The 20256-nt window shown below is 38.3% G+C and overlaps 1 protein-coding gene across 4 annotated transcripts in view; it reads left to right on the top strand.

Annotated features, from left to right (window-relative positions):
* Window positions 1-18972, top strand: part of CAV1 (caveolin 1) — a 32636-nt gene extending 13664 nt beyond the window's left edge. For 3 of the 4 annotated variants that reach the window (XM_064487415.1, XM_010975569.3, XM_010975570.3), the window contains exon 3: window positions 16761-18972. In XM_064487415.1, coding sequence (XP_064343485.1) covers window positions 16761-17102 — 342 coding nt within the window. In that variant the 3' untranslated portion in view covers window positions 17103-18972. Of the gene's footprint in view, window positions 1-10655; window positions 12006-16760 lie in introns of those variants that run through there. The other variant, XM_064487416.1, reaches the window with a different exon arrangement.
* Window positions 18973-20256: the final 1284 nt, after the last annotated feature.

Raw genomic sequence — 20256 nt, 5'->3', positions numbered from 1 at the left:
AATTTGGCAAATTGCAAATAGCCCATAAAAATAAGATAAAAACCAATACAACGTGAGATGATGTTAAACAACTAGGAATGAAACGTACAGACATTAAGTTGGAAACAAATAGATAAATATATGAAAAATAAGAAAATACCAGGATAGGGCTGTCATATCTGTGGGAACTTGTAATGTGTAAAATCAAGATGCTTGGTGAATACAATGGATATGGAAGCCCCTTGTAATAATTCACAGCCCCCAAGGGACCAAGATTTCCTGAGTGAGAACCACTATTGTAAACAAACTCTTAAATGAGTCACCATGCGCCATACCCCTTGGGCAATAGGGAAGCCAAACTAAGTCCATCAATTGTTCCTGAACATTAAACATCTCAATAATTTAATGATATTTTAAAGAAAGCATAATGAATGGAATCAAAAGGAGAGTTCAATAAAAAATAAATAAAAGTCATAGGCAAGATTCTCTACTTTATTTGCTGTTGGTCATATTTACTAAGAATGGGTTCTGTTTTGATCTTATGAGGGAGGCAGAGATATTAGAAAGATCCTAGGGAAGAGCAAAAGGAAGGTGATAAAGGATGAATAGAAATCCCCTGGTAGAGTTGGGGAGGGACTGTTTGGTGATATGTTAGAAGAGTTGAAAGGAGAACATAAAACGACAACTGCCTTTAGTTATTGCCAGGTTCTTATGAGACTTACAAGGAAAATACTGCTTAGATACAATTACCATTCAGGACAAGGAAAAAGGAGGAAGGTGTTAGTTTAAAAAAAAAAAAAGGTTTCAAGGGAGAAGAAATTCCAAGAGTGGTTAATCCCAGGAATGTGTCACAAGAGGTTGTCTTGTGATAGTTGTGGGTTAAACCCCTTACTTGTCTATGTATTTTCTTAACTCCTTCTACCTCTACAATTATAATATGGTATATAAGAACACTGACACACAGTTTCATAATTAAGCATAGACATATGTATGAACACTTTCCTCTGTTCCTGCAGGATACCTGGTTTGTTTGAGGGCAAAGAGGAGTTGACGTGGCATTGTTTTAGCAGTGGTTGAGAATGCAAGTGGTAAACATCTGAAAGTAGAACACTGCAAAATGCATGCATTGTATGTACCAAAAGGTCAGTATGAAACATTATAGTTATGGCAAGCCTGCCCATTCACTTCCTCCTACACATTGCATATTCATGCAGTTTTGCAGCTTGTATAAACCTCTATTGTGATTTAAACTCATGAGAGAGTGTGGCTTCTGCAAAGGCTGTTTTGTGACTTTAGACCAGTGGTTCTTCTTCCTGGCTGCAAATCATCTGGGGAACATTTAAAAATACTGCTGTACCTGCTCTGTCCCTAGAAATTCTGATTGAATTGGTCTAAGATGGGACCCAGGCCTACGTATTCTTTTTTTTTTTTTTTTTTTTTGAAAGCTCCCCAGGTGATGCTAGTGTACAGCCAGAATTGAGACTGGTTCCAACTCTCAGAATTTCTTAATAATAAAATTATGTATCATGACAAAACTTTCAGGACCGTAAGGGCCACAGTGGGGGAAATTATTACTTCTCTGGGCCCTCATCTTGTAGAGTCCTTAGCATTTTTAGTGGACCATGATATTTGTCACTCAAATTCCTATAACAAAAAAAAAAAAAACTTTCGGGAACTCAACTATAGCAACTGCATAAGAAAGACTTTGTATATGGGATAAATTTCATGTCGTTTATGTAATCCAGTCCTGTTGTTTTTCCCTTTCCTTTACTCGTTCTTTCTATTCTCCCCAAGAAGAATATCAGCTGGTTAGAGTGTCAGATCATCCTCCCCATCCCTCTTTTATACTTGAGTTCATGGTTCAGGCATATTAGGAATGAAGCTGACAACATGCACTGGTTTGTCTCCTAATGGTGCAGAGGCCACAGGACCTGGGGATGGCAGGTGGCCTACATTTCTCCAGTGCCTGGCACAGAGAAGAGACCCCAAGTCACTGAGAAGTGCTTTACTGATGCCAATAACTCCCCAGAGCAGATGGGGAAACTGAGCTGCAGAGGAAGCCTGAATTCCAGCCCTCTGGTGGACACTGACCTCAAGTGTTGGAAAAGTCACTTGGACCCTTTGGACAGAAGTTTCTTAGTCTATAGCATCAAGAAATTGAACTAGAAGATCATGAAGTCACTTTTATTTTTAAAATTCTGTGATTCCAGTTAACCAGTATTCATAAAAGTGTGGAAGGCTCTACAAATGCATGAAAGTCCATGCAGAGAGAATGGTGGAGGATCCCTCATCAATACTAGTTTTATTAACTTCTTCCTAGATTTTACCAATTGTCATTCTCATTCTTAATATTAAGGCTATGAGATTTAATTAAATCATCTTTAAAATACTGAGCTATCAACAGGTGGCATGTTGAATGCAAATATACCACAAATAAACTTTTGGTCCTGAAGAAGATCAAGAGCTAGAGTTCATTTCCACTTCTCATCTGGGCTCAGAACTCTGTGGTCTTCCTTTTTATTGCCTTTGCCTCCAAATTGGCTGTTTGTGTTCCAAGAGGTATAGAAAGTATCAGTTCCAAAGTTGGTTACAAACTTTCAGCAATTTTTATTTTTTCATTTTTTTATAACCAGCCAATTCCTCTTAGTTCACATAACAGAGAAGTGTATAATCCCTTGCAACCTTAGTTAGAGCAATGGTCTTAAAAAGGTCTAGCTACATAGAAAATGCTCAAACTTTTTGAGTGCTGACAGTTGTCAAATTCACCTAGTTCAAATGGCCACATTTCTGAAGTTCTTTTAACAGCCCATCTGTGAGCAGTAGGATCAGATGACTAAGAACTACAGGGCAGAAGCACTATTACTTTGAATCAGATTTTCCCATTACCCAGCCATAAAGTTTTTTCTCTCTGACTCATATAGAGTTCAGCACTTAGGACCCTATATGATTTTAATCCCATCACTTAGCACCCTAGCTGTATGACTCTGAAGGCAAACATGAAGTTGTCTGAATTTCAGACCACTTGAACATTCTCAGGGAACTTGTCAGCTACCTAAGCTAAACTGTGTCTAAATCTGAAGGTTTAAACCCAAATTTCATGATAAACAAAAACTGAATAAATCTGTCTTCCCTGTCATTACTCATCTTTTGATCACTCTTTTACAAAAATTACTATGACTGGGTTAGAATAAATGACTGCAATCAATAAATGCAAAATCACTAACCTCTGGCCAGATAGTAACACATTCAGAAATTTCTTTCCTAAAGATTTTATCAGGTTGGTATGCTTATAAATATGAGAGAGAAATATAATTTAGCAAATGGAAGCATTCACTAATTCATTCATTTATTCAACAAATATTAATTTAGTACCTATTATACTCCAGGTAGCTTACATTCTAGTAGAAGAAATAATCTCATACACACACATACAAAATTAAGCTATTAAATAAGTGTAGGATAGGCTAGATGAAAATAATGGTCTGGCCTAAATTCAAGAGGTTAGTGATGTGGGGAGGGGCAAGAAAGTGACTTCCCTTACTACCTTAAAGGTTAAGGACTGTATCACAGAAAGACATCACCCCTCCTTGATAATGACTCCTGAGCAAGCTTGAACAGCCAGAGGCCACTCTCTATTTTATTTGCACTGTCCCCTTTTCAATGACCCGTAGCCAGCTCATTGACCCTATGTTGCCTCTGTTTCCTCATTTCACTTATTCCACCCTCAGAAATAGGTACTTCAAACTACTAAATGAATGAATGAACTCACAAGGCTACAATACTGTAAACCAAAATGCCTGCAATGAATATGCAAGCATTCTAAGCTATAAATATCCCTAAAGTTAGACTTTTGTCTCATCATTATCTGATTTTCTAGAGCAGCAGTTTTCAACCAGGGCTAATTTTCGCTCCCCCTTCCAGGGGACATTTAGCAATGTCTGATGACATTTTTAGTTGTCACAGTTTAGGAGGGTGCTACTAGCATCTAGTGGGTAGAGGACAGGGTAGTTGATAATCACTGCTACGGTGCCCAGGCAGCACCCCCACCCTCACCCCAATAATAAAGAATTATCTGGCCCAAAATTCCAAGAGTGCCCAGATGGAGAAACCTTGTGGTAGAGGTTGGGGACTATGTCTTGCAAGCCACATAGTGGACTGTGAATACCCTTGTTTAGACCTTAACAAGGACCCTAGTGCAGATCCCTTTCCTCCCTAGCCAAGCAATGTTCAAACCTGCAGAGATTTATTTCATTCATTTTCTATTTGTTTAATAAACAGACTTGAAGCACTGGAGAGAAAAATATTCCAGCCATGAGGTAAGGCGAAAGCTATTAGTAACCCTAGTTTGACTTAACTGAATGGTAGGAAACAACCTCTGCCATCAGGAAGTGAGTTGTAGAAACTGAAAAGAAGTTAAGGGTGTTTAAAAAGCTCGGTTCAAACAAATGTCTATGTGAACCAATGGGTAGCTTGAAAACGGTAAAGACATTTCCGTTTCTTATGTCTTTGATAGAATGGAAAGAGCTTTTATTTTCTTTAGTGTAGTCATCATTCATATTTGTCCCACGACACGCCCAGAAGTTTAAAGAATAACAAACTCCCAAGTATAAACACAGCATTTTCGTGAGCGAGTGAGGCCTCTGGATAAATCCTTTTGATTGCATGTTTGGATAAAATAAGATTTCCAGGCATTAAACAAACCTTTCTATTTGAGAAGTGACCTTCCAACACTTTGAAGGACTGTAGTTATTTCTCTTCAAGGAAGACAAACATAAGTGCCCCCAAGGTATGACTCCTGCCTTTTCAAGTTCAGTGCTCCAGTTGCAGTGTTCCTATCACTGGCCCTTGCTTGGCCTATTTTTACACTGTTCACTGTTCCACGTCCCTTGTTTGCTAACACTCAACATCATCAAATGCCACCAAATCAATACCAGATGCTTGCAGATTAAAAGAAAGGAATCAAAAGATATGCAGCCTGCTTTACTAAGCCACCCAGAATTAGGCACTTTTCATAATAATGAAAATGTGAAGCCCTGCGAACAGGAGAGATGGTTCCAGATTCCTGAAGAAGGCTCACGGCCAGCTGGTCTTAGATGTACCAAGCATGGTTTTAGGTTCCTGTCTGGGATCCGCAGAAGAAAGGATGAACAGCCTACTTGAGGAGGTATGAAAATGCTCTGGAATGCCCAGATCATCTCATCATCGAGGACAGTTTTAAGCAATTTCAAAAGGATGTATATTTGTTTCCAAGGAAATGACTTCAAAAGTATCACAAACTAGGTGATTTCAAGCAATAGAAATTTATAGTCTCATGGTTCTGGAGGCTAGATGTCCAAAATAAAGTTGTCAGCAGGGCCATGCTGCCTCTGAAACCTGCAGGGGAATTCTTCCTTGTCTCTCCCTATAGCTTCTGCGGGGTTTTCTGGCAATCTTTGGCATTCCTTGGCTTGCAGCTGCAAAACTACAATCACATGGACTTCTTCCTGTGTCTTCACATTTCCATCTTTTAAGAATGCCAGCCATTTCAGATAGGGAGCCCACTCTATATCACTGTGACCTCATCCTAATTACATCTACAAGCCCCTATCTCCAAATAAGGTTACATTCTGAAGTACTGGGGATTACAAAATCAACATACATTTTTGAGGGGAACACAACTCAATGCGTAATAGGATGTAAATTAGAAATGTGTATTTTTGTTATCAAAACAGGGAAATGTAACTTAAATTTTCAAAGTGTATTACAAACCCAAGGGTATTTCATACCCTCTCCTAAGAAAAGCAAAAGATGGAGAAAACTCCCAGTTGCCTTCAGGCAAAAGGAAAGGAAAAAAAGAATTAATCTAAAGCAAAGAGAGCCCTGTCTACTTGGTGTTGGTGCCACTTTTGGACACACCTAAGGCACTGAGTCAGTTGGGGCATCTTCTCCCCCAGTGCATATTTGGTTGCTGTATGCCTCATGTTTATAATAAACTCCAGAAGGCTGATGCACATGCTAGTGATGAGCTAATCCTTCTTGTTTGCTTAATGACAGAATGCAAAATAAGTATCCACCTGCACAAAGCGATTTCAGGAATGCCAAGAGGTTCTCCTCTTCCAAAATAGCTCCTCCATTCTCCCAATACTGTTACTGAAATCCCTGACACTTCTGCACTTCTCTTGGTCTGGGTGCTTGGACCAGAAGCTCCTGATGTACTATTACTGCCCATTGCTCCAGGAACCATCCTAAACATTTTGTATAAGTTAAGTCATTTGAAGTAGGTACTATTATACCTACATTTTACAGGTAAGAAACTAAGGCACAGAGAGGTTTAGAATCTTATGTGAGATAACACAGCAAAGCTGAGATTCAGAGCAGCCCCTATACTATCAACCAGGGTACCATACTGCCTTTCAAAAGTAGGGAACAACACAGTAATTGACTTACTGTCATGCCCATTCAGATCAGAGTGTCAGATTTTTCAGATCCTCTCACCTAGCAGATACAGCGGAGATAGCCTAAGACAGCTTTTATTTCTCAAAGCATCTTCCCTACACCACTTGCATCAAAATGAGGGAGAAGGTACAGATGCCTGGACCCTACCCTCAGACCACTGATTCAGAATCTCAGGGCCTAGAAATCTGCATTTTAACAAATATCCCCAGGAGATTCTCGAGTGTACTAATGTTTGAGAACCACTGGCCTTATAGGAATGAAATAGAAAAAGGTACAACATTATGGTAAACCAGGAAAAGCCACAGAGAGGTGACATGGCAATGAGGACCCTGGTAACCAATGGTCAAATGACGCAGGGGGTCCTGACCACAAAGGAGCTTGGTTGCTGGGGAGTGAGGGTAATGCTGAATGTGAAGGTTTGACAGCAGGAAGCTAGCCACATCCTCTGGCTTGGGTTACATGCCCTGTCTTGGTGGAAATGGTTATTTGCTAAGTCAGGGCAGTATTTTCTGTTGGTTTGGATGGGAAGTATGGGTGCAGGCAAGGGAGAGCGACGAGAGCATGTGAATTAAGAATCCCTATGTGACTCTGTCTGAATGAGCTGGGTTGCACAAATGTAACAAGGATTTTGGTGTGGAGTTAAAGAGAATGGTGTGATGGAGGATCCAAGAGACCTAAGTCCTGCGTTTGGTCCAGTCACTGATTACAACCTCCGTGAGGCTCAGTCTCCTAGTCTGTAATGGGGGAAATAATAATACCTGGATACAGGATGTGATGAATCCATTGAGGCACATAGTGCTTTATAACTTAAAGTCATTGCTATTCCAAGGCCTCTATAAATGTCTCCTGCCTCAGAATACATCTGCCACACTCATACTCAAGGTCCATTAAATATGCAATAAAGGGCAATTGCCAATGATGCTCTGCCTTGCTCTGTACATGCCCCTAGACCCCTGCCAGAAAATAAAAAACAGTCATCTAAATTCATTCTGAAGTACAGATTACTTGTGGGCCTCCTGCACTGGGAAAACACACACACACACACACACAAACACACACACACACAAACACGGGGAAAATTGGAGGCTAGAGACACCAAAGAACAAATTCTCTCTCCTCATCCTATCTCTTCCTCACTGGTGTGCTCTGCTGGTCCCCCAAAATGCTGGGCCAGGCTGCTGCTTCTTCTACCCTTCTCCCTCTCCTTAACATACTCCCATATGTACCCCCTGTTTTGGGGCCAGATCTACACAATTACAGTTATTCAGATAATTGGGGCAAAACCCAACCAAGAAACAACATGTTTAATCAATATTTTCTAAATCATTTTTCCTTAAGTGTAAAGACTTCTGAGTTTGAATTGCCCCTCTGGGCTTTGCATGCTTTCCAGGTAATCTAAATGATAACCAACCCTCTACTTCATTTTGATCAGATCACGATATTATAAAGTTATGATGAAAAAGAACATCATTTTGAATGAAATGGGATACCAAAAAAAAAAAATCAATAAATAACAGTGCACTTGTGATATCAGGTAAAGAATTCATAGTAGATCATATGATGGTTAGTATACACATGCCTACATCCTTTCAATTAACATTTATAGTTCCTTTAAAATATTATACATATTGAAGAAATATTTGCTAATTACTGTGTGCATAGTACTACTAGGTATTGTGGAGGATACCACGATGAGTGCAACAGACACAGACCTGCCCTAAGTACTGGTTTGGTCCAGTCATTTATTAAGTGACCTTTCTTTATCAGGGAAATAAAAGACTGTTTTCCAATCCTTTTTTTTTAATTGAAGTATAGTCACTTATAATGTGTCAATTTCTGGTGCACAGCACAATGTCCCAGTTATATATATATATATATGTTTTCATATTGTTTTTCATTAAAGGTTATTACAAGATATTGAATATAGTTCCCTGTGCTATACAGAAGAAATTTTATTATCTATTTTTATTTACAGTGGCTAACATTTGCAAATCTCAAACTCCCAAATTTATCTCTTCCCACTCCCTTTTCCCTAGTAACAATAAGAGTCTGTTTCTGTTTTGTAGATGAGTTCATTAGTGTCTTCTTTTTTTAGATTCCATATATGAATGATAATGCTATTTTTCTTTCTCTTTCTCGCTTACTTCACTTAGAATGACTATCTCTAGGTCCATCCATGTTGCTACAGATGGCATTATTTTATTATTTTTTATGGCTGAGTAGTATTCTGTTGTATAAATATACACAACTTCTTTATCCAGTCATCTGAGAACCCTCCTACAATGCTGGTAAGAATGTAGTTTGGTGCAGCCATTATGAAAAGCAGTACGGAGATTCCTCTAAAAACTAAAATTACCATATGATCCAGCAATCCCACCCCTGGGCATATATCCAGAGGGAACTCTAATTTGAAAAGATACATGCACCCCAATGTTCATAGCAGCACTATATACAATAGCCAAGATAGGGAAGCATGCTAAATGTCCATTCTTCTTATAAAGATAACCCAGAACTTCACCATTTTTTAAAAGAAGCAGATGAGTGAAATAGGACACTATAAATATCATTATTCTGAGGCCTCTATAATGTCTGAGAAGCAGCAACAGGTAGGTCAGTCCAAAGGAAGAGACTCAAGGGTCCTAGCTAGAGGCCCAGAACAAGGAATGCAGGTCCCCTCCACATCCCTCTCTCTATACCCAGCCCTCTTTTCTCACTCACAGAGGTAGATAAATACCCAACTTTCTATCTTATCCTCTTCCAAATTCAAACCCTAATTAGTAATGCAGCCTTCTCCCTTCAGGCACGGAGGCAATCCTGTGCTCTCCCAGAGGTGAAGTTGCCTAGGCCCTGTAATCTCAAGGCAGCCCAAGAACATGTCAATGTTCCCACCCTGGGTTTATGTTTTTCCTAGGGCTGTGTGTAGAACCTCTGGAAATGCAAGAAATCACAAACATTAACAATACAATCCAGGCCTCCTGTTTTAGGTCAGGGCTGCAAGAACACTGCAGCTCTTTCTCCTGCAATGGTGCCAGTTCAGCCCAGTAAACAAATGGGTATTTGCCCTTGCCCATGAGAAAACACATGGGCATTAGAACATAGTTCCTGTGTTCTGGTAACATTTAACTGTAGTTCTCAACCCTCTCTACACCCACACACTCATGCAAAACATTTATTCCATTGACTTCAAAGGCTGCTCGACATGTTGGAAATATGTGTGAGAACAGTGAAGGGTGTTTGAAATTAGTGTCAACCCTTTTTCTGTATGTCTATGTTTGGTTCATGTGTTAGCATTTTAGAAGTATGTATTTGATTTTTTAAAACATGAATTTGCTTATACTTGGTTTAGAATCATGAAAAATAAATCAGGATTTCTTTTGTCAGTTTTTGTGTTTTTCATAATAAATAACAGTCATTCATCCTTATCCAATAATAAATATTTATAGGTTTAAATTAGGAAAAGCTTTTCAAGAGAATTTCCATTCATTCATTATCCACCAACTTCCAGATGCCAGCCGGCACATGAGGAACTCACAGAAATAAGCAGGAAGCAGACTAGGGTTTCCAGGCACAGAAGGGAAAGAGTGTCAGGGACAAAAAGAAGCTGTCACTAAATCCAAAAGGATTTAGCATTTTCTAATTTCATCTTGTGCTTAAGATTCCCACTCCGGAGAGTATGACCTGGGTCTGAAATGGGCCTGAGCATCTGCATTTTAACAAGCATTTTCCCTCCAGTTGATGCCTTTGCCACATTGCCCTTGCTGAAAATGCCAGGGGACTAAGGACCCCTGTGTAGCATTCAGGACATTATATTCAAAAGTCCAGATATGGTGGTAGATCTTCTAGATAGAGCTGATGCTTAGTCTTTCATGCATATCTGGGTATAAATCCAAGCACTTAAGGGATACGGAGCTGATAGCTCTATCAATAGCCTAAAACTTGTCTAATATTCACTTTGATATGAATTGTAGGAAGTTGAAAATGCTGTATTTCCTTCTCATATATTTCTGGACTTTCCTCTAGGACCAAATTCCAGGATATTTATATACATTCATTGTATACATTTTTCTGTAAGCATGAAAACTGAATTATCTAACAGAAAAAGAGCAATATAATGGAAAATAAGAAATGATAATCAAAATGAAGGTGGTTTGTTTTGAAACTGTGTTTGTTATCTACAGCTGCATAACCAATAACCCCAAACTTTAGTGGCTTAAAACAACAAGTTATCTATCATTCTACAGTGTGTCAGAAATCCATGTGTGACTCAACTGAGTGGTTCATGCCCAGGGCCTCTCACAGGCTGCAATCCAGGTGTCAAGGCTGGAGTCATCTCAAGTTCCAAATGCGAGAAGACCTACTTCCAAGCTCATTCACGTGACCAATGGTGGGATTCAGTTCTCCTAGGCTGTTGGATTGAGGACTTAATGTCTCCAGGGCTGTTGGCCAGAGTCCTCCCTCAGTTCCTTCCACATAGATCTCCTCATAGGACAACTCACAATATGGCAGCTGGCTTCCAGCAGAGCAAGCAAACAAGAAGCAAGAAAGAAAGAAAGATGGTGTCATGGTCTTTTGTAACTTAATCTTGGAAGTGACCACACTATCACTTTTGCCATGTTTTACTATTTAGAAGCAAATCAGTAAGTCTAGACCACACTCAAAGGGAGGGTGTTACACAAAGACATGAATACCGAGAAATGGGGGAAGAGGAATCACTGGGGGCCACCTTAGATGTGCTGTCCACCACAGAATGCATCAATTTGGGTTTTTTTTCATAGTCAATTTATCAACCTACTTATGTTTTGTAAAACTAAATGTTAATGTAAAGCAAACATTTTCTGATACAGCTTAGGGAGCATATTCTGGAAATAGTCTAGTAGTGTTGGAAAGATATGGTGAGGTTATTAACTGAACAGATTTCTAAATAAGGAGTTGTATACCTACTATGCCAACCAACAGAAAAAGAGTGTTAGTTACTGTATCACTTAAGAACACATTCTGCTATAGGTAACTGAAAATCTGAACAGCTGTGGCTTCTATATATGTGTGTTACATAGAAGTCTAGAGGCAGAGAGCTCCTGGCATTGTTTCAGTAGTTTGGTAATAGCAAAAGCAGCATCTTCTATTCTCTTGGCCTTTTAATTATGCATGTCATCTTATGGTCACAAGATGACTTCTCTACATTAAGGCAACACAACATATTCTAAGTAGAATGAAAGGAGCAAAGGGCCACACCATAAGCTTCTGTTTCTTTTCATAAGGAAACTAAGGTTTTCCTGGAAGTCCTGCCCAGCAGACTTCTACTTAGATCTCATTGGCCAGAACTGGGTCACATGTCTGCTCTAAACCAGTCACTCATCAAGGAGACTAAGATTACCATGACTAGTCTAAACCAACTATAACTTATTTCTGAGATAGAAGGATTATTTCCATGACCTGAATAAATGAAGAGTCTGTTGGCAGAGAAGTGGAGCCGTGGATGTCGGACAGGCAACACACAAGTCTTTTGTAAACATCTTCTTTGTTATTGTTTATGTGTTCCATATATCTGATACAATCACAATTTCACAATTTTTTTTCACAGTTTTCACAAAAATCTAAAAAGGTATTTTCCCATATAAACAGAATATGTAAGCATCATTGTTTATTAAATCCCAAATATACTTAAAGTTTCCTTCTTGAAAATTTCTTATTCAGAAATAAAATGTCCAGATTTTGAGACAAAAAATGACCCATTTTTTAAAATCCTGTTTACATATAAAATGTTTTTAAATATTGCCATAACATACATTTAACAATATGAAATCTGATATTTACTGCTTTAGCCAACTATCAAAACACAAGACAGATTGCTTTTCTTGACATCTGCTGCTAGATTTTTGTCAACTTATGTTTCCAAAATTATAGCATCATAAGTCAATGTTGCACAAAAGTATTTAATGCCATTTACAAAAATCTAGTAATATAAACTGTTGACTCATTATAAAGCATCTATTACGGCACAGAAATATCACTGAAGCATATTTATGCCTTTGATCTTGACATCTGCATAATGATTCTTGCCAGAAGGGCAACTTGTTCCATAGATTACAGACCAGAAAATCAATTCTTTGGAGGAGCAGCTCATCCTCATCCGAGGCATCCCATTCTAAGAAACTAAATGGCACCTGCATGTCTTGGTTTCTGTGTTCATTTAAAAGCAAATCTCTAATTCCTATTCTGCTCCAAATCTAAGTGAGCAGATAAAGTTCTGCTCTGAGCAAGACCTGCCCACCTATGGAGGGGTAAGAGGACTGTGTCCCGGAGGAAATGGGACTCCAGAATGACAGCTTTGATGAGGGATAAATCAAACCAATGATACATTTGAACGATGAGCACACTGGGGATCATCAGAAACAGGCACTATCATTCATTCAATGATGTTCAAATACACGTACAAGTCTTTTGCATTGGCTACAGAATGTAGCATCCAGATGATTGAGGACATGTGGTGGTAGCAGACAGTAGTGGAAGAGCCTGGGAGAGTTTCTAAGCCTGGATTCCCATCCTATGCCTGCCATTAAGTGGGAAAATATCCTTAATCCAGTCATTCAACAGCTTTGCCCATCAATTTCTCTATCTCAAATGGGACTTCCTTTCTTTAAGGACCCCTTCAGCTTTAAGTATCTATGAATCTGCTACAGCAACGATTTAATTGATGGAATTGTGAACTGCCTTTAAATGGAATGACTGATTACTAGCAGAACTTTGTTAGGTTCAGTGCATTAATGTATACATGTCAAAGTGTACAATGAGGATATTTTTCAAAATATTCCCTCCAATTTTCTCTACCCTAGATAGATGTACAGCAACGTCTATTGCCATGTTGAGAAAAGGACATTTCCCCTAATCTCACACAGAGAAACATTTCAAGTCTATGTCTTAGAAGATAACTAGAGACTTAACAGGAGACCTAGAGATATGAATGGGGTGGGTAGAGAAGATGTAAATTCCTAGGGAAAGAGTGTGGAGTGCAGGGCTAGACCCACGCCTGGGAACCAGGAAGCTAGAGTTCTAATTTCAGCTTTTCTACTGATTCACTTGGGACCTTGAGAATGTCTGGTCCATTTAAGTCGTGCCTCAGTTTCCTAATCTGCCAATTAGAGAGACAGTACTTGGCTAGGTGCCCAGGATTGTGAGAACATACTGTGCAGGGCCATGAAAATACAATCAGTACCCAAAAATGCAAAACATCCTAGTTACTAGATGTCCTTACTTAAAATGGAAACATTAACAAGAGTAATTCCTTTAATAATCAACATGTGAATGTTTTAGGAAGCACATCTATCTGGGTGAAAAGCAAATAAAACTCTTAGAAGGGCTTGTGTCCCGGGGATCCATAAGCAAAAAGAAGTCAGATTTGAAGTAGGACAAGTTTCAGCATTACCACTTAGAATCTGTGTCACTTTGGGTAATTTCTAACCTCCCACAGTAGCCTCATATGTAAAATGAAAATAATAACATGCATCTCAGAGGGTTGTGGTAAAGATGATTACCAAGTCCATTCCTTTGAAGCACTGCTGGGGTTTGAATTCATAGCCACCATATACTTTGCAACTGATAGTTTCTCTTATTGCAGTTGCCTATTAAAAAGCTCAATCGCCCAGAGCAAGGAATTTTTAAATGTTGTTTATTGAGCATTCACTATATTGCAATGTTCTATCCACATGCTAAGCACCACTTTGCATAAATTTTCTCATGTACTCCTCACAGAAACCTATTACTATTACTGTTGCAGAAATGGAGTTAGAGAGAAATTAAACATTATTTCTGGCTTCATTGTGTTTCCATAACCTGCCTTACTTTCTTTTTCTCAGCTGCATCTAATTGGCTCTACTTTTAATATTCTTTTAAGCCACATTAAATTTTCAAGACTTAAGCAGCAATTAACTGAATATATTTACATACATGTTATTTTTGTCATGTTGCTGTCCACCCCTGGAGACTTGCTTCTAAATTCATTTGGATATTTGAGGACAAATTATGCTCATTGCAGTTTCTGGAAAGCACTGAAAAAGCAGCCACTCTGAAAATTTCTAAGCGACTTAAAATAAAGCTTAAGAATTTCTAATATGTTCATTGAAAAAAATTTATATTTATGTTTAGAAAAATTAAGTTATTATCAAGAAATCTCACACACATGGATATGTTCATAGATCTTCACTATGGACCAACTCTTTACATGATGTGTATGACCTTATCACAACACTCAGAGACCATGCTGTGGGAATTCTTATTGTTGCTCAGAGAGTTAAATGTAGTAAACTCTTTTTTTGTTAATGTGCCTTTTAATTATGAAATACTACAACTGTCTTAGAGAAAATTTGAAAAATATTTTTTAACCAATGTGGTGCTGAAGAGTCAATATCTTTCAAACTAGATTGGAACTTCAAATTCACCTCTTATTTTACCTGGACAACTTATTAAGATTTTTAAACCTCACATTTTTCCTATGAAATGGGAATAATAAATTACAGAGTTGCTGTGAGTCAAATAAGAACAGTGTTTGATCATTATGATCAAATAGCCAGTCAACAAATGTTAGTAACCATCCCTTCCCTTGGAAAAGAATCCCTAGGCAGACATGCTTAAAGTCTGTTCTATAACGAGATACGAATCCACTGCTCCCATAAAGTGCTTACCAACCTCCTTTGTTAATAGGTTCTTTATTTTCTAATAAAAGTGATGGATTCTTTCCTATTGTACACTCAAAGTATATGTACCCATTTCAGGGCATTCATGGACCGCCTTTGCCCATTCTTTGACCATCCTTTGACCAAGATTAAGAATATTTGCTCTAGTGCATTCATTCTGACTTCACCAAATCCTCTTACAAAATAAGGTCATCTTTAAAAAATAAAATTCTTTGGGTATCTTTCAGTTGAATGAAGGAAAACCACAGCCCTTTTTAAAAAAAGGCTTTGGGAAAATGCAGTATCAGAGCAAAACCCCACAGTAGACAAGTAAATTGCACAGAAACTTCATTAAAAGATTGATCTGATTGGCCAAACAAGTTGCTGACTGCTAGCAGCAATCCAGCCAAGTTCAGGATTAGGGAATGAGAACTTGGGTGATTCTACGGAGCCTCTCAGTGCCAAAGAGCCACTTCTGATTCAACACAATAAAACTTCTTTTGGAAAAAGTACATGATGCTCACCAATAGTTAAGACTTATTTTATAGAACATTCTGCTTTTCTAATTTATTGTCCAATGTCCTAAGAATATGTAATATATAAAAATAGTATGTCCACAATTATCTAAATGAAGTTAAATTTATTGTTCTAATTTTTTCTTTGCCTATTTAGATCTAGACTCAGGAGAAAACATTTACTTATGTGTTTTAAAAGGTTGTACTAGCGGTATCCAAGACCTGTGGATTCTTCCTTTAACATCCCTGAAATTCATTCTTTTCTTTTCTTTTTTCTTTTTCATGGCCACTATTCCAGTTTTGGCCCTATAATCTCAAATTAGGGATACAACAAGAGTCTCTCTGCCTTGAGTCTCTTTTTTCTTTCCCCAGCCTGCACACTGCTTTCAAATTCATGTTGATAAATGACTGCATTGATCGTGGCTACATTCCTCTGCTCCAGCATTTTCAATAGACACCCACTGTATGTAAAATAAAATTTAGCCTCGCCTCAACCTATCTTTCCCACAGTGGCCAGACAGGTCTATCTGCCTGTGACATTCATTATATCATCCTTCCTTTTTCCTGGGGCCTTGCTCACAGCATTTCCAAGGTCCCTTCTTCCTTCCTTTCCAAATCATATCCCATTTTCCATGCTCAAGTCCCATCACCCCATGAAGACTTCTTGAATCCTCAGAGCTCACAATGATCTAATTCCTGAAGACATTCTATCAGTTGATTGTTTAAAGAGTCGATAATCAATTATGAACTGACTACCCCTTAACATTGTACGGTTGTCTTGGAGTGCAGTTAAGTTAGGTGATTTGCATTTTACTGAGTGCCTTTGTATGCTGCTGCCAGGTTTTACTTGAAGGCAGGAATTTTATCATATCCATTTGGTTTCCCCTAGAGCAGCAGTTCTCAACCTTTCATGTGGAAAAGCAACACCTGGAGAACATACCAGAAATTCCCTTTGATTCCACCCCTAGAGATGGAATAAAGTCTGGGTGGGGCCCAAATCTCTGCATTTTCCACAAGTTTGAAGGGATGTTAATGCTGCTGGGTGTCTTTAAGCATCTCACACAGAACCTGTACATAAAAGCTAATACATATTTATGTATACTCAGTATTTTTTTTTGTTTTTTCTTCTATTTCAAGATCATGTTCTGTCACTTCTTTTTAGATTGATTTTGAAGATGTGATTGCGGAACCAGAAGGGACACACAGTTTTGATGGCATCTGGAAGGCCAGCTTCACCACCTTCACTGTGACGAAGTACTGGTTTTACCGTTTGCTGTCTGCCCTCTTTGGCATCCCAATGGCACTCATCTGGGGCATTTACTTCGCCATTCTCTCTTTCTTGCACATCTGGGCGGTTGTACCGTGCATTAAGAGTTTCCTGATTGAGATTCAGTGCATCAGCCGTGTCTATTCCATCTACGTCCACACCTTCTGTGACCCACTCTTTGAGGCTATCGGCAAAATATTCAGCAATATCCGCATCAACATGCAGAAAGAAATATAAGTGACATTTCAAAGATAGAAGTATAATGATTCTTTTTTTTTCCCCTTTTAACTTTCTTGGTGCCAATTTCAAGTTTCAAGTTGTTAGTACAGCAACAATATATGAATGAATTTTCTTGGTTCAGAACAAAGAAATCACTCTCAGTTTTTATAATAATTATTTGTCTCTTCTGAGCTATTTCATCTATTTTTTTGTGGTCTGAATTTTTAAAACCCTTTTAAAATATTTTCCTGATATTTGTATTTGCATTTGGATCATTGTTTTATTGGCTGAGATATGAACCTATTGTTGAAAAACTATTTGAGGGAAATATGAAGAACTGAGAAGGAAAAAAAAGAGCTAACAACCTCAACTGCCTAGTCCAAAATGTTGATCATTTTATGGTAAGGGAAGAATTTCAGGCTATGGTCATTGAGTGTACAGGTATATGGGCAGTTTTAAGCAAATTTCTTCTTTCTGAATTGCTGCCATTCACTTTAATGGTCCAATGGAATCTAATGATATTTACCAAGTTGGAAAATATAGTCTGCACATGATCCAACTAATGCCTTACCCTCTTGAAATTTTAACCTGTGATACTTTCTATGCCTGAATATTTTTTATATAGATGATGACACCTAAGTGCCTTCCTATTCAAGTTTTCCTTTTCGATTAGGGACCAATTTGTCAACCTTCATTAGGTCAGCATCCTCCCTGAAGACCAAAATTAGGAAAATCGATTACCTAGCTCTTCACACTTGTTTCTGACTCTGAGATACAGAATCAGATGAAGTTCATGTCTGCACTTGATCACACAACATCTTTATCAAAATCGAGTATGGTCCACATCAGCCCCATGGAAAGAATTAAGGTGGATAAATGGGGCCAAGCCCTCTCTGGGCTGGCAGGAGTGGAAGCCAACTTTCCCTGCCTCTCACCATCTGAATGAGGTCAGCATGTCTATTCAGCTTCGTTTATTTTCAAGAATAATCACGCTTTCCTGACTCCAAACTAATCCATCACTGAGTTGGTTTAGTGGCTGAACATTGTGTTCCCTTTTCAGCTGATCAGTGGGCCTCTGGGGAAGGGCTCATAAAATGGAGGCCATTGTGTGAGACTGTCAGAGTTGTTGCAAATGTGACCCCTTCAAAGTAAAGCACTTGCAACTGTCTGTTATGCTGTGACACATGGCCCCTCCCCCTACCAGGAGCTTTGGACCTAATTCAAGCATCACTTTGCTCAGAGAGAAGATGGGGGAGGAGGCAGTAATAAAAGATTGAGGTAATTTTGCTGGAATAAATTCAAATTCTTCTGCATTCAAACTGAGGAATTTTACCTGTAAACCTGAGTCATACAGAAAGCTGCCTGGTACATTCAAAAGCTTTTTATTTCTCCTGCTCATACTAAGATTCTTCCCTAGAGGACTTTATTTTTAACCTTCAGTTATGCTTTTATTTTTATTTTCATACACCTGTTGAAAATCTGCTTTTTTTCTTTTTTGCCTCTTCCAGTTTTCTTTACACTTTAATTGCCAACCTGTTACCTACTTAGATTTTTTTGCATTTAAAACAGACACTGGCATGGACATAGTTTGACTTTTAAACTGTGTACATAACTGAAAATGTACTATACTGCATAACTTTTAAGTGTAAAGATATTTTTATCTTTATATGAGGAAAATCACTTGGGAAATTGCTTTGTGATTCAATCTGTAAACTGTGTATCCCAAGACATGTCTGTTCTATATAGATGCTTAGTCCCTTGTGCAAATCAAGTGCTGGTCCAAAAGATTGCTCAAATTTTATATGCTTACTGATATATTTTACACTTTTTTATCCTGCATGTCCTGTAAAGTTATAAGTCTGCACAATAAAAATGTTTAACAGTTCAATAGGCTGCTTTATTATTTTTTCCCAAAACAAGTATGTACATGTTGATTTCTGTGTTTGTGTGTGTGTGTGTGTGTGTGTGAGCATATACATAGTGTGTGTTCATATTTGTAGTGTGTTTTGGGGAGTGGTGGTCTTTCACTTTTCAACTATCACAAAGTCATTTAGGTGGTGTCTTTCTTCTAAGGCCATTCATGAGTAATGTCTGATAAAAGTTATAATTAAGAAATATTTGTTTAGCAGTTTACCCAATGTTTTATTATATGTAATCTAATTTGAGCCCTCAACAGCTTTGTGTGATAGATATTAACTTTCTCTGTTGGTATATGACACATTCAGAGTTAATGCAGCGAATTTTTGCCATTTCTTAACTGGAATTATTCTAAGAAGCACCTTTCAGATATTTATTTTGGCTTTGGCTAAGTTTACATTCAGAGCTTCTGTATTAGTCACTGTTCTTCAGAGAAGCAGAACCAATAGGAAATATATATATGAAATATATATATAAAAATATATGAGAGAGTTATTATAAGAAATTGATTCATACAATTTAAGAAGGCTAACAAGTCTCAAGGTCTGCAGGTCAACTCAACAAGCCAGAGACCCAGGAGAGCCAATGGTGTAGGTTCTAGTCCAAAAGCTGGTAGGCTTGAGACCCAGGAAAAGCTGATGTTTCAGTTTGAGTTCAAAGGCAGGACAAAACCAGTGTTTCAGTTCAAAAGAAGTCAGATAGGAGGAATTTTCTCTTACTGAGGAAAGGATCAGCCTTTTTGTTCTATTCAGTCCTTCAACTGATTGGATGAGGCCCACACACATCAGATAGGGCAAGTCTATCAATTTAAATGTTAACTCTCATCTGAGACCATCCTCATGGAAACACTCAAAATAATGTTTGACCAAATATCTGGGCACCCTAGTGAAGTTGCCACATAGAACTAACCATCACAGCTTCCAAACAAAATTTTTGCAAAAAAGATCTTCTAATTTCTCTCACCCTGAAATTCCTTTCATGTAGTTTACAGAGTCATCTCTTCCCTGGGCTCTCAAGCAAGCACTGAGGCTGCTTATTTAGTAACCCAGTCTTGTATTTGTGTTTACCCAGCAAATCCATTTCTAGAACACAGTGTGAAAACATGCCTTGACCATGGCAGCATGTGAGGTCCTGGCCAATGTTATGCACCTAATTCAAACAGAATCAGTGAAGTGACTTTAACAAAGATCCTCTTCTGCATAGCAAAGAAAACCACCCACAAAATGAAAAGACAACCTACTGTATGGGAGAAAAT

Source organism: Camelus dromedarius, chromosome 7 (assembly GCF_036321535.1).
Source record: "Camelus dromedarius isolate mCamDro1 chromosome 7, mCamDro1.pat, whole genome shotgun sequence".
In the NCBI taxonomy this organism is placed as follows: Eukaryota; Metazoa; Chordata; class Mammalia; order Artiodactyla; family Camelidae; genus Camelus; species Camelus dromedarius.
Note: the sequence above shows the minus strand (reverse complement) of the source record. Positions and strands in the feature narration are given on the sequence as shown.